Genomic DNA, 13052 nt, shown 5'->3' with positions numbered 1-13052 from the left:
GGAGAGGGGTCGAATTGGGGCTCCGTGTCTGAATAGACAGCTGTGATTTGGCTCGGGGGGCCTCCATAGCAAGCTGCTTGCTGTGGGGGGGGCACTGAACAGGAGGGAGGGGCCAGGAGCACAGAAGAGGGTTCCGAGAACAGGCTCATCCAGGCTTTTTTTTTTTTTTTAATAGACTTTACTATCACTTTAAAAGACCAAGCCTATTAATGACATTATTTGTTTACAAGTTTAAATCTGTATTTTTTTGCTAAAAAATTACTTGGAATCCCAAACATATGCTCTTTTAGCAGAGACCCTAGAGAATAAAAATGGAGAGCGTTGCAATACTTTACGACACACCATATTTGCGCAGCTGTCTTACGAATTCAATTTTTGGGGGGAAAATTACAGTTAATAAAAATAGTTTTTATTAAGAACAGTTAAGTTAGCCCGATTTTTTCTATAATGTAAAGGATGATGTTTTGCTTTGAAATTGCGCACGCTCATGGAATGGCAACAAGCAACTGTACTCTCCATAGGCAACACTTTAAAAAGGTTTACAGATTACCCATTTAGAGTTAAGAGATCTAGTGCTGGAATTATTGCTCTCACCCCAACGATTGCAGCGATACCTTACGTGTACTATGTGGGCACGACTTGCTTCTGCGTGTGAGCTCAGAGGGATAGGGCGCTTTAAATTTCTTTGTCCCTTTAAAAAAAAAAAAAAATTCTTCAGTCCTCCAAGGGCATAGTGTCAAGTGGGAGCCATCTTGCATCAACTCGACTTCCTGCCCATCACTCCCAAAGGATCTGATTGTATCTGCCACTGATCCCTCCGGTAAGCGCCATAAACGACTGGGAAGCAGCACCTCTCCCACCGCCCATAAAATTGATGATCTTGTGGTGAATCCACCCCTGGGACCACTTTAATGCAGTGCAAAAATATACTGGGGTTATGGCAGCTAGCTACGTTATAGGAAAAAGTGGGGTTGGGACTTTATATGAGGCATGTGGTTTGCACCACCACAGGCCTCCATCCCTAAAAGGGTTTAAAAAAAATGGAAGATTGGGACTTTAAATGAGATGCGATTAGCAAAATGCGATTAAATATACATATGGAAAATACAAAAATTCTTGCCATAATGGCCAGGCTCAAAAATACCAAACCAAAGAAGCACAAAACCAAATTAATCTGTCTAACTGTATGTAATTAAAACAGAGGTTTAGTTGCAGTCATTTGCAAATGTCTGGGAAGCTGCAGGCCACGTCACGGCACTCTGTGTAACTGCAGTCCTAACTATGAATTTTAAGGCCTCCAAAAAGGAGGAACCCAGGCTAGCTACTGCCATAACCCTGATATACAAGGTGAATGTAGCAACGTATATCAATGGCGGGGCGGTCCGTAAGTATTAGTTAAGAAAACTCCTCCTCTCCTGAAGACTCCTGGGATGTATGACATAATTTGCCTAGGCATGGAAACCAGAAAGTAACTAAAGAATTGTGAAGAAAAAAAAAAAAAAGTTTAACACTAGTAAATACGATATACTTTCCCTGTCTATTAATGCTAGCAGCATGATTAAAATGAATCAATGTGGATTGGGAAAGTGGATGTTCACTGCAGGGGTACTCTTGCTGCCAATTCTCTCCAATTATATACAAGGCCATCCGCCATACATACCATATCGGATTTCCGATTAGATTTGGCAGCAAAAGTTTCTCACTTGGCGTCCGGACTGCCACTGTTATTTTTGTCCTGTATGTTTGTCATTGTTTGTGTCTTCATTGTGCTGTTTGATGCACGTAATATGAACTAGCCTCATACGTGCATGTTTTGTGGCCGGTCAACTTATATAGGTTATCACTATAGCTAATTTAGCTTTTCAGTATCATAATTGTATCATTGTCCCATGTGTATCATATATATTATGTACATTATAAACTATTTATTAAACTTAATTTTTTACTACACAGATTGTCCGTCACTGTCATAGTAGCCTCTTGGTTGTCCCAGGGGTCACCACCTCTTGGTCTACCTGTTGGGGCAACAACCTTTCTTTTGTATATGCCTGTTATTGGCTACGCCAGTGTTCCCCTTATTAGAGGAAGTGATAATGTGTAAATAACTGGGACACTCACACTTACAACACAGTGTGGTAGAGGTAGCTTTGCTCATCTTTCTTTTTTATATGCGTTCCACTTTAAACCTCCATCAGAAGCAACTAAACAATCTAACAACACAAGCACACTGCAACATCCCATGAGTAGCAACCTGATCCAACTACAACAAACTAAAATCTAGTTACAGATAATCCCAATATACATTTAAAACGATATGCTGTTTAATTCAATATTTTAACCAAACACACCTTTGAGTAAACACAAACATTAAATCAAGAAAAACCATTGTGTTTGTGAACTGGCTTTTTTTAAATATACTTTTTTATTTTGTATATATTGTCATATACATCTTTCAGCTTTATTCGGCTAAGACCACAACAAAACACTGGAAACTGGAGTAGAGAACGTGGGACATTCTTGGCCCTGTAAACAATTTAGCACTATAATACACCAGTAAAAATTGAAGTTTGGGTATACATCTTTCCAATAAAACACCCACACAGTGACAAGAATGAGACTTTAATTGGTTTTAAGTGGAGTTTATAACACTAAGATAAAGGGATGTTAACACATACAATAACAAATGGACATGTGAATTTGTATGAGGCATTATCCTGTACATGTAATTTGTTGTATATTCTCAGTGCATAGCATTACACACAGAGCCACTGCTGCACAGCACAATAGTATCTGAAGAGGCTGAACCGGAGAGAAGACTGACCGATTGAGAGAAAAAGTATATATAATAAAAACATTACAGGGAATTTTTCAAAAATTTGAGCTTAGAATGAAGAAGGACAGAATATTCCCATCTCCAGTTGTAGCCTCTTAATAGTGCACAGTTCCACCCATTCCATTTGCATGCATGACAAGTTTAACAGTATTCAACAAGGAGAAAAAAAAATTTAAACGAGGCACTTTGTGGCAACCACAGGCATCGTTAGACATATTGCACAAATTTATATGGGAATGTACTGGAGAGAGAGAGAGAGGAAAAAAAATGTATATATATATATATATAATTTTTTTTTATTATTTATTATATCTCTCCATCTCCCCAGTAAACTCCACTTAAATTGATGGCCTGTGCCACAGAACAAGAACACCATGGATGCTATGTACAAAACTATTTTCTGTGGCAAAAAAATAATAATCGGACTGGGATACTTGTTCAGTGTTTGGATTGACCTGCATGCCCTGACAGTGTGTCAACACTACCCGAAGCAATGACTTTAAATTCTAGAGAAAAAAAAAATAAGTTCTACACACTTACAGGCCATAATGTCTCAGGACCATCATGAATAGTAAACAAAAAAAAACTCAATAATGGGCAACTTAAAAAAAAAAACTAATTATTTCGAAAAATGGAAGGAGTGAGCAAATCAGTCAGTCAAAAAAATTCTTGTCAAAGTATAGAGGGATGGTAACTGAAGTAAACGCATAGAAGAGTATGTCATATATATATTTTTTTTTTATATTTATACATATATAATGCCATTTTTACCCACTTCGGATGACTATACCATAAAATGTTAGCGAGGCTTCTCAAAAATATCTTTACTCTTAAAAATTAAAAATGGATTCCATTTTTTTTAAAGGGAGAAAAAAAAAAAACAGTGCAAAATCCCATTATTTTGGCTGCGTGATTTACTCTTCTGTAAATCAAGATAAACTGTAATTATCTAAACACAAAAGGTGTGAGGCAATAGAAAACAAATATGTACTAGATAAAAAGGATAAAAATCTGCATCACCGGTGACTCCCCAAGGTAGTGCAATCTGTTTGTCCATGCCAAGTCTTCACTCCTGGCAATGTCAGTAAGGCAACAAATGAGCTGAACTATCGTTAATTGTTGAGGCCATACGAAATATCCAAAAAAAACAAAACGGATAATTTACCTTTAGATTATTAAGTGCTACCTGGACATCAATAAACGCTCTTTAAATAGATTTCTTAGGTAAGAAATTAAGACCTATGAAACTCATTCTATACTTGGTTTTACGGATTGTTGGTCCTCAAGTTTGAAAAGTGCTTTTAAAATATTATTAGGCAGCTGTGTTGCGAAACATTGTATAGCATATTTAGTGCGTCAAACTGAGTTGTCAAAACAAACTGTGCTTAATCCTGATGTGATCCACCGTTACTAACTGAGAATTGTCATTTACCATAATGTGCCAAGATACCGCCTCATAAAAATAAAGCCTCACATATAAAAATGGAGGAAGGGAAAAGCAGAGGTATGGTTCAGAGCAGCCAATTGGATAACAACTTTCCCTTTTTAGCAATTGAAAAAACTATTCCAGCACAGATCTAGTAACTTAGGGCAAGACCCTTTCTCCTCCTCTTAATTTTTATGCAAGAGACCCACTTATCTTAGAGGGCAGTTAAGTCCCATTATTCAAGTAACATATTCCTCTTGGTAGTCAATAGCCTTAAGGAGTACAACATGGTCGTTACCATTTAGCTGCATTGGGGAATGCATGTGAACAAAGGGATTGAAACTGCCAAATATTTCCATTTTAATTGTGAATAACGGCTGCTTATGGTATAGACTTAAAAAAAATTGCAAGCTTAAAATTTTAAAATGTTGCATTAAAGGGGCAAAAAAAAAAGACCACTTCTGGAAAGGGGTGCATACATTTTAAAAGTGAAAAAAAAATTGAGCTCTATATCCACCACCATACTAAAAAGGCAAAGGTGTGGATATTTAAGTAAAAAAAAAAAAAAAAAAACCCTGCACAAATTGGATACAGCCATTCAGTATATTTTCTGATACAATCGAGAAATTGAAAAGTGTTTTGATCTAATCTTTAAGAATCAAAATATTTAAATCAACCCATAAGTGGAAAGAGGTGTTTGGTTCAAGAAGACACTGATTTATATGCACATGTAGGTCCAAAACTCAGCCCTCCAATCTTTTAAACTATTTTCTGACAGTCATGAATAACACTGGCTTCTCAATCTAAGGGGGGAAAAAATTCCTTCCAAATACTTGAATTACAGTTTCCAATGTTAAGTAGGTCATCAGATAAACAAACTATTTAAAATGGGATTTTACACTGTCATGAAATGTATTTTCACAAAAAGATATTTTTTTAGCATTTGAACTGGAGCTTGAAACTGGAAATTGGAGAGGAAAAAAAAAAAAAAAAGAATTCTGCAGTCTGGCAAAAAAAATAAAAAATGTAAAAGTGGAATACCAGACCACAATACCTGTGACCAGTGACACAACACTGCCAGTTCAAAGATCTCATTGTAATAGATAGCAATCAAACTATATAGAGTATTTGGGACGCATTATAATTTTGATATACACCATCTTATATTTGTGCCGTGTTGAAACTTTTAAAGCAACACTGACTTCATAACCATGTGTAATGTAAATAAAAAAAAAACAAATATATATCTATATAAAAAAAAGACAATGAAGCTACTAAACATTCTTCAAGTAAAATTCCCTAACAGTTAATGACATAAAAAGTGTGCAAAACTGCAAAACTCATTGTAATAGAATGTGTACGATCAAAAAGGGTGGATTTGCTGACAGCTACACAATTAAATAAACGCATGATGTTTTGTATAGATCTGTTAGAACTGAACGTGGCTATTTCCTGTGCACTGTTAAAATAGTTTATATTTGATGGAGGGCAGGGGACAAAACCTATAGCAGAAACTTGCAGGCAGCACTTTAAGCATTCACAAAAGTTATATGACTGGTGGGGGGGAAGAAAAAAAAAAAAAAAAGAATGCAATAATTAGACCTTTATGATTAACCATTATGAGCCCAAGTGGTCTTTAAACATACCCGAGCTGATGTATAAAACTGGACACAAGAAAAGCCGGATGTGGTGTCTACAACTAAATGCTTGCTCTTATTTTTAAAAGCGGCACTATAAAAATGACAACTGGAATCTGGCTACTATGGCCACGACCTCCACTTGCAATAGCATTCATAAAGGAGCATGAATGTGCTTTGAAAGAATCCCCCTGGCATACAGATGGTTAATATCTCCAAAAGAAAACCCCACAAACTTTTCAGCACTGGCACATGGGATGAACCATCAGTGCATCTGTTTGGCATAAAGATGTAGAATTGCAGAACTTAAATTCATTGCTTGTTTACTTCTTTGAAATAAAACTGGTAAAATGTCACCATGGGCAGCTAACCTTAACATTTATTTAGAGAACTACCAAGTTCTAGGACGTTTGAGACCATGCTAACTTGTGGGAGATTTTCACACATGTGGGTCCTCTCATGATGGCCTGGATGGTTCAATCCTGTACCTCTATAAAAAAGAACCACTCCCTACAGCTGCCTTTTCTAGCACCATTATGCAAAAAAAAAAAAAAAAAATACACAAATAAAAGCAGCGACAGTGGACAATTCCTTATATGTTCAGGATTACTGCAGCACGCAAAACAAAGAAAAAAAGGAGCATGTAAAAAAGCTTGAGATGGTACATGAATCCAGCTGGTAAGAGATTCAGCTTTAAATATTAAAATTCTCCACCGCATTGAATAAACATACGTACATGGAAATAACCCTTGAACATTCTATAGCCAATTGAAAAATAGAACTGTTGCCACACTGGCTGTGAAGAGGCAGGAGGTGAACCTAGTATTTCACAAAAGCACATTATAAACTTCACTTTGTGACAAAACAAAAAATAAAAAAGGGGGAAGGGGTCCTATGTATACACAGCTCCACTTTTGGGAAGGGGGGTTAACAAAAAACAAACATAAAAAACTGGAATAAAATGGGAAAGTGCCATCTTTATTTATCCTAATTAAGATTTAAATGTCCTTTTGACACAAAAAGGATATTTACATAACATTGTTACGTAAGCTTTTCTTCTTTTTTGTACTTTGCTTTTTCCTTTTTTTTCCTCTCCTTTTTCCTCATTCCATTGGACAACAGTGCCAAAAACCCTACTGGGCAAAAAAATATTGGTCAAGGAAAAAAAAAAAAAAAAAAAAAAAAATTGCTCCTATAACTGGTAGTCTGACAACGCAATTTGCCATTTAAAAAGGTCCTTTATCAGTTTATTCAAGTTTGTCTTTCTGTGGTTTTAATTCCCTCGATTAAAAAAAAAAAAACTCAGACTTTTGTAATCTGATCTTCATCAAAAGGTTCATTCTCTGGATCAGAGTCAGTGGTGTCAGAGTATCGATAATGATCAGGTTCATTGTCACTAACATCCGGTGTTACTGAAGTTGAGCTACTTGCTTCTGAATTTGAAGATTCTTCTACGGTTTTAGTGAAAAATAGCTTTACCTAAAGAGAAAAAAAAAGAAGACAAATGGGAATCAACATGCAAATTAAGTGAGCAGTTTAGAAGCAATAACAAATATCTTAACACTCAAACTTTGAAACTACGGAAATTAAAAACTTCAATACTCCAAAAAAAACAAAAGGTGACTGTGGCACAACAGCATCTGGTTCTTTACACAGAGCCTTCTCTAGCTTCACACGTTTTTAATAATTCTAGTTACAACTAGGGGTGCAACGGATCAAAAAACTCACGGATCGGATCGATCCTCGGATCAGGAGTCACGGATCAGCAAAAAAAAAAAAAAAAAAAAGTCCCTTTTCATCGGTCAAAATTTTATATATATATATATATATATATATATATATATATATATATATATATATATATATATATATATATATATATATATATATATATATATATATATATATACACACACATACACACACACACACACACACACACTTTATAGTCATTGTCAGAACTGGGGGGAAATAACATGCAGTAGTAGTAAATAATCTTGCTGTAAAAACAGCAAGATTGTACTTTTAACAAGTCCTGTCCAAACAGCCTCTTTAATCCACCCTTGTGAATTGCTACTGTGCTCTTTTTCCCCCCACCCTCCTCTCAACCAGTGCTTCACTAACATTCCCTCTCCAAGTCTGCTTGCCAGAGCCCAGTGCACAGCGTGACACGCCTCCCCGGGGAGGCGTGTCACGCTGGGCTCTGGCAAGAAGACTGGGTGGAGCAAGATGGCCGCCGCTCCGGAGCTAGGCCGAAGCCGGGGACTTGCCTAGGCTCAGGAGAGCGCTCCGCGGATCGCGGGGTGTGCCGATCCGAACGGGGTGACCCGTTCGGATCACGGATCGGTGACGATCCGTTGCACCCCTAGTTACAACTATTCTAAGTAAGCAAGCCATGTATCTATATTTAAAAACCTGAAAATGCAGCGCTATAAAATGCAAACAAAATTATATTGAACACATGATGACTTATTCAGGAAAAGTTCATATATTGCAAGATGGAGAAATAGGTGAAAGATCCCCACAGCAATCCTTTATGCACACCACACCACCGTGCTTCACAGCGGGTCTCCTTACCAGATGAAATGGGCCCTCAGATTATAGCGTGGCCAACTGGGCGAGTAACCATAGAGAATCCTCCAGTCAGTTCCGGACACCCGACAGCTTGTGTAGAATGCAGTTTTAACCAGACTTGTTTTAAGTATACTTCAATAAAAGCTTTAAACTTCATTTAAATGTTCTTCACTAGGCGAGTTTCTTTTGTGTTTAATCGTTTGGCGAGCTCCATGTGAATGAGAGATTGCGAGTCCTAAAATCCGGTTTGTTCTGTTGGATGTCAGGGAGGTTGTTTTTATCGGATTGGAGGATTCTCTATGGTTACTCACCCAGTTGGCCACTCTATAATCTGAGGGCGCATTTAATCTGGTAAGGAGATCCGCTGTGAGCACTGAGGATTGGTGTGGGGATCTTCCACCCATTTCTCCATCTGGCAATATATGAACTTTTCCTGAATAAGTCATCATGTGAGCAATATACGGTAAACATCTTCAGGTTTTCATATTTTGAGCATTTGTGATTAACACATTTTTTCGGCTGCAATTGGTTGTTTTTTGTTAATTGGTAGCTATATATATATCTATATTTAACCTACATGAAGCCACCAACCATAATAATGCTCCCTTATTTTCAAAATGCTATTTTTTTCTTTATACATGTAAAAATGCATATATTTTAGGCGTGAAAATTAAAGGATAAGTTCACTTTTTAGGAAAGAAAAAATAATAAATGCACTTTTTTTGCAGGTAAAAAAAAACATGCATTTATTTTTTTGGAGCCCATAAAGCATTGGACTGGCAATCAGATTGCTGGTGCCTTGCAGGTCTCCAGCAGATCTGACAGTGCATCTCTGCTTGACCGGACATCCCGGACAGGTAAGCAGATACAATCCTGACAGGAAGCAAGAATGAACTACCATGGCTCTCCACAGCGCTGTGGTAGTTCATTGAAATCACAGAACCTTGTTACTCAGTGACTCAGCTGAGTGGATGGAGCATTGCTCAGCCATGTTTTTTTAAATTGTGACAGCTAGCGGGGAGGGAGAAAAACCCCTATAGCCATCAGATCGGGGGGCCATTCGTAACATGTTACACCCCGAATATGGGTGCAACATGTTATGAAACATTATGAAAGCAGAGAGCCTGTACAATACAATGGAGACAATTAAACTTTCACATGCAATAAGTGTAATCGTTTATCACAGTGGTCATCAACCCTGTCCTGCAGGGCCCACTAACAGGCCAGGTTTTATGTATTACCTTGGGGAGATGCAGTCAAGAATACTGCAATCACTGAGGAGCAAATGATATCAGCTGTGATAGATTTCAGTTATCTTGCAAACCTGGTCTGTTAGTGGGCCCTGCAGGACAGGGTTGATGACCACTGGTTTATCAGACCCATATTTTCAGTAAACACACACACAATGTACAATTTTTTTTAAAGCCAATCCGAACCAATCCCACACTGAGCTGTCAGCAGCGGCTTCGCTGTGGAGGCGGGTACAGAAGAGGCAGTCGACAACAAAAGCCCCATAGTAAGTCTATGGGTGACATCACTCCCCATTCATTTCACAGCCATTGCCAGCTGTGTCCTCTGCAGAGCTTCTGCCACTGGAGACCGAAACGGCTTTAAAAAAAGGTCCACGTATACCAATTTCTTCCTCACTGGGCTAGATGGGTTAGTGTTAGGCTGGACTTCTACTTTAAGGTTAAGCTTCGAATGTAGATAAATGCTTAAAGGCAGAAGTTTTTTTTTTATCTTAATGCATTCTATGCATTAAGATAAAAAGCCTTCTGTGGGCAGCAGCCCCCCTCAGCCCTCCTAACACTTACCTGAGGACCCTCCCTGTCCAGCCATGTCCATGAGTGTCTCAGTAGTATGAGATTCTCCCTCCTGATTGGCTGAGACACAGCAGCAGTGCCATTGGTGAAAGTCAGTTAGCTAATCAGGGGGGAGAGGGGGCGGGGCCAGATCGGGGCTTCGTGTCTGAATGGACATAGAGTTGTGACTTGTCTTGGGTGCCCCCCTAGCAAGCTGCTTGCTTTGGGGGCACTGAACAGGAGGGAAGATCCAGGAGCACAGAAGAGAAACCCGAAAAAAGGTGGATCTGGGCTGCTCTGTGCAAATCCACCGCAATAGAGCAGGCAAGAATAACATGTTTGTTACTTTTATAGGGGAAAAAAATTGACTTTACAATCAATTTAAATGTACATTGTAGCAAATTTTAGCAGATGCCCAAGTTTTGTTATTCTTAAAAAATGGCTGTTTCTCTGTGCCCATGTGGAAAGTGAATCTAAATGAGTGATTTTAGAATTATTCAGCTACTGCACTTGCAGGGTTCTAATGAGGAAAGTGGCAGGGTATGTATCCCTTAACCACTTCAGTACCGTGGGTGTTTTTCAGATTTGGTGTTTACAAGACTAAAACATTTTTTTTTGCTAGAAAATTACTTAAAAACCCCCAAACATTATATATTTATTTTTTTCTAACACCCTAGAGAATAAAATGGCGATCATTGCAATACTTTTTGTCACACCATATTTGCGCAGCGGTCTTACGGGCACACTTTTTTTTGGAAAAAATTCACTTTTTTGAATAAAAAAATAACACAGCAATAAATTTGGCCCAATTTTTTATATATTGTGAAAGATAATGTTGCGCCGAGTAAAATGATACCCAACATGTCACGCTTAAAAATTGCGCCCGCTCATGGCATGGTGTCAAACTTTTACCCTTAAAAATCTCGATAGGCGACGTTTAAAAAATTCTATAGGTTGCATTTTTTGAGCTACAGAGGAGGTCTAGGGCTATAATTATTGCTCTCGCTCTAACGATCGCGGCGATACCTCACTTTTACATGACCGCTCACACTAAAGATGGATATCTCGGTTGTGGCAGCAGCTGCTGCCGTTACCGAGATATCCATCTTTAAAGTGCCGCCGTATATAGTCGTAAGGCGGTCGGGAAGTGGTTAAGATGCGATTTCCCTTTGGGAGTATCTCACTTCTGTTGTAGGGGATGCCCAAAAGCTGACCTGTATCTTACAGCAGACTTCTGGGAAAATCAGTAAGCCAATCACACAAGTCATATCTGCGGGGAATTCTGTACATCAGTGTACAGGACACCTCCAGGTTGTCATATTGCATTTTACAGTAAATTACAGCACTGCAAGAAAAAGGTAATTTTTAATACCATTCAATTATAATATGAATTATGTAGCAATTATATATGCTGTATATATATATTTTTCCCATTTGCAATTTATCCTCCCCACAAGGGAGGAATTAACTTTTCACTACAGACAAGGCCCTACAATGCAAACTTGGGTTGGTCATTCAAATGCAGATATGTTTATCTCGATTACCCAAAGAAAAAAAATGCTGTATGTTGCAGAAAATAGTGAATTAAAATACCAGATGGTTAAAAAAAAAAAAAAAAAAACTTCTGCAGAAGTTGCACATCATTAGATCGTACCACACAACTAAAAATAAACTTTCACTTTAGGGCTGGTAGTCTTATAACGGCCACATTATACTACAGGCTTATGAGTTTTGATATCAAATGGAAAGAGGAAAAGTGAAAAATGTAGACTTACTTTGAAGTTTGGGGAGAAGTATCTGTTGGCCTTGTCTTTATTAGCTTTATCTAGGTCGTTCTTTGTTAATGAGAGAGTAAGATATTCCTTGTCATTATCTGAACGTTCCGTGCTTTTGATACCATCAAGTTCCTGCTCGCCAAGTAACGTTCCATTCTCTACTTTGTCTGAATACTCTTCGGGACCAGGTATGAAGAATGTATTTATCCAAAAATGAAACATTTTTTCCTAAAGGAAGAAATACAAATAATATCACTATGAAAGAAGACGGGGTATTTAATCTTGCATTTTTTTTTTTTTTTAAAGAAAATTTAAAAGGAGATTGAGGGAAAGAACATACAAAAGAGAAAGTGTATGTAGAGATAAAAGTGGGGAAATATATGTATTACATAAATATAGACTTGAGTGAAGTACAAGAAAATGGGCTTAAAGAGAGAAAGGCGGCAGTTGTATATAACCACTGTTGTGACCATCGTAACCTCAGTTTTTCCTACTTTCAAATATTACAAAGTGCAGATAGAGAATGGCTGCTGCAGTAATGGTCACTCATACACTGCACACAGCTACTAGAGAGACTGCAAGATCTTGGAATGCAGCATTAAAGGGGTTCCTAAATGTAAAAACACACCCCACTATTCCACCACCCCCTCTAAACATTTCTCTGAGTCTGTCAGAGATCCAGCACTGTGCCCAGCTGCAATCTTCTCTCGCCTCATACTCTTCACACTCGGAGCGAGGGGTTGGGGCCGAGCTGCGCTGGCACTGCTGCTCGGATACGAGCCCACAAGTGTGCACCCATAGAAAGTGGCTTGCTATGAGGGCACACAGTGAAAAGGAGGAGCCAGGAGTGCCATCAGGGGACTCCAGAATTTTTATTTTTTAATTCAAGGGTTTAACATCATTTTAAATTACCAGAAGCAGCTTTAAGGAAGTTTAAAAACAAACTAAGTTCAGCAGAGAAGGAGAAAGAGATTACCTCCTCAATACACCAAGCTTTGCTTTAGA

General features: G+C 38.1%; 1 protein-coding gene across 1 annotated transcript in view; it reads right to left on the bottom strand.

Annotated features, from left to right (window-relative positions):
• Nucleotides 1-2600: 2600 nt before the first annotated feature.
• The window catches only part of PTEN (phosphatase and tensin homolog), a 108391-nt gene continuing 97939 nt past the window's right edge, over nt 2601-13052 (bottom strand). The window contains 2 exon segments of the mRNA XM_040362082.1: nt 2601-7375; nt 12048-12275. Coding sequence (XP_040218016.1) covers nt 7199-7375; nt 12048-12275 — 405 coding nt within the window. The 3' untranslated portion in view covers nt 2601-7198.

This window comes from Rana temporaria, chromosome 8, assembly GCF_905171775.1.
Source record: "Rana temporaria chromosome 8, aRanTem1.1, whole genome shotgun sequence".
Lineage (NCBI taxonomy): Eukaryota > Metazoa > Chordata > Amphibia > Anura > Ranidae > Rana > Rana temporaria.
This window is presented reverse-complemented; position numbering and strand designations above follow the sequence as displayed.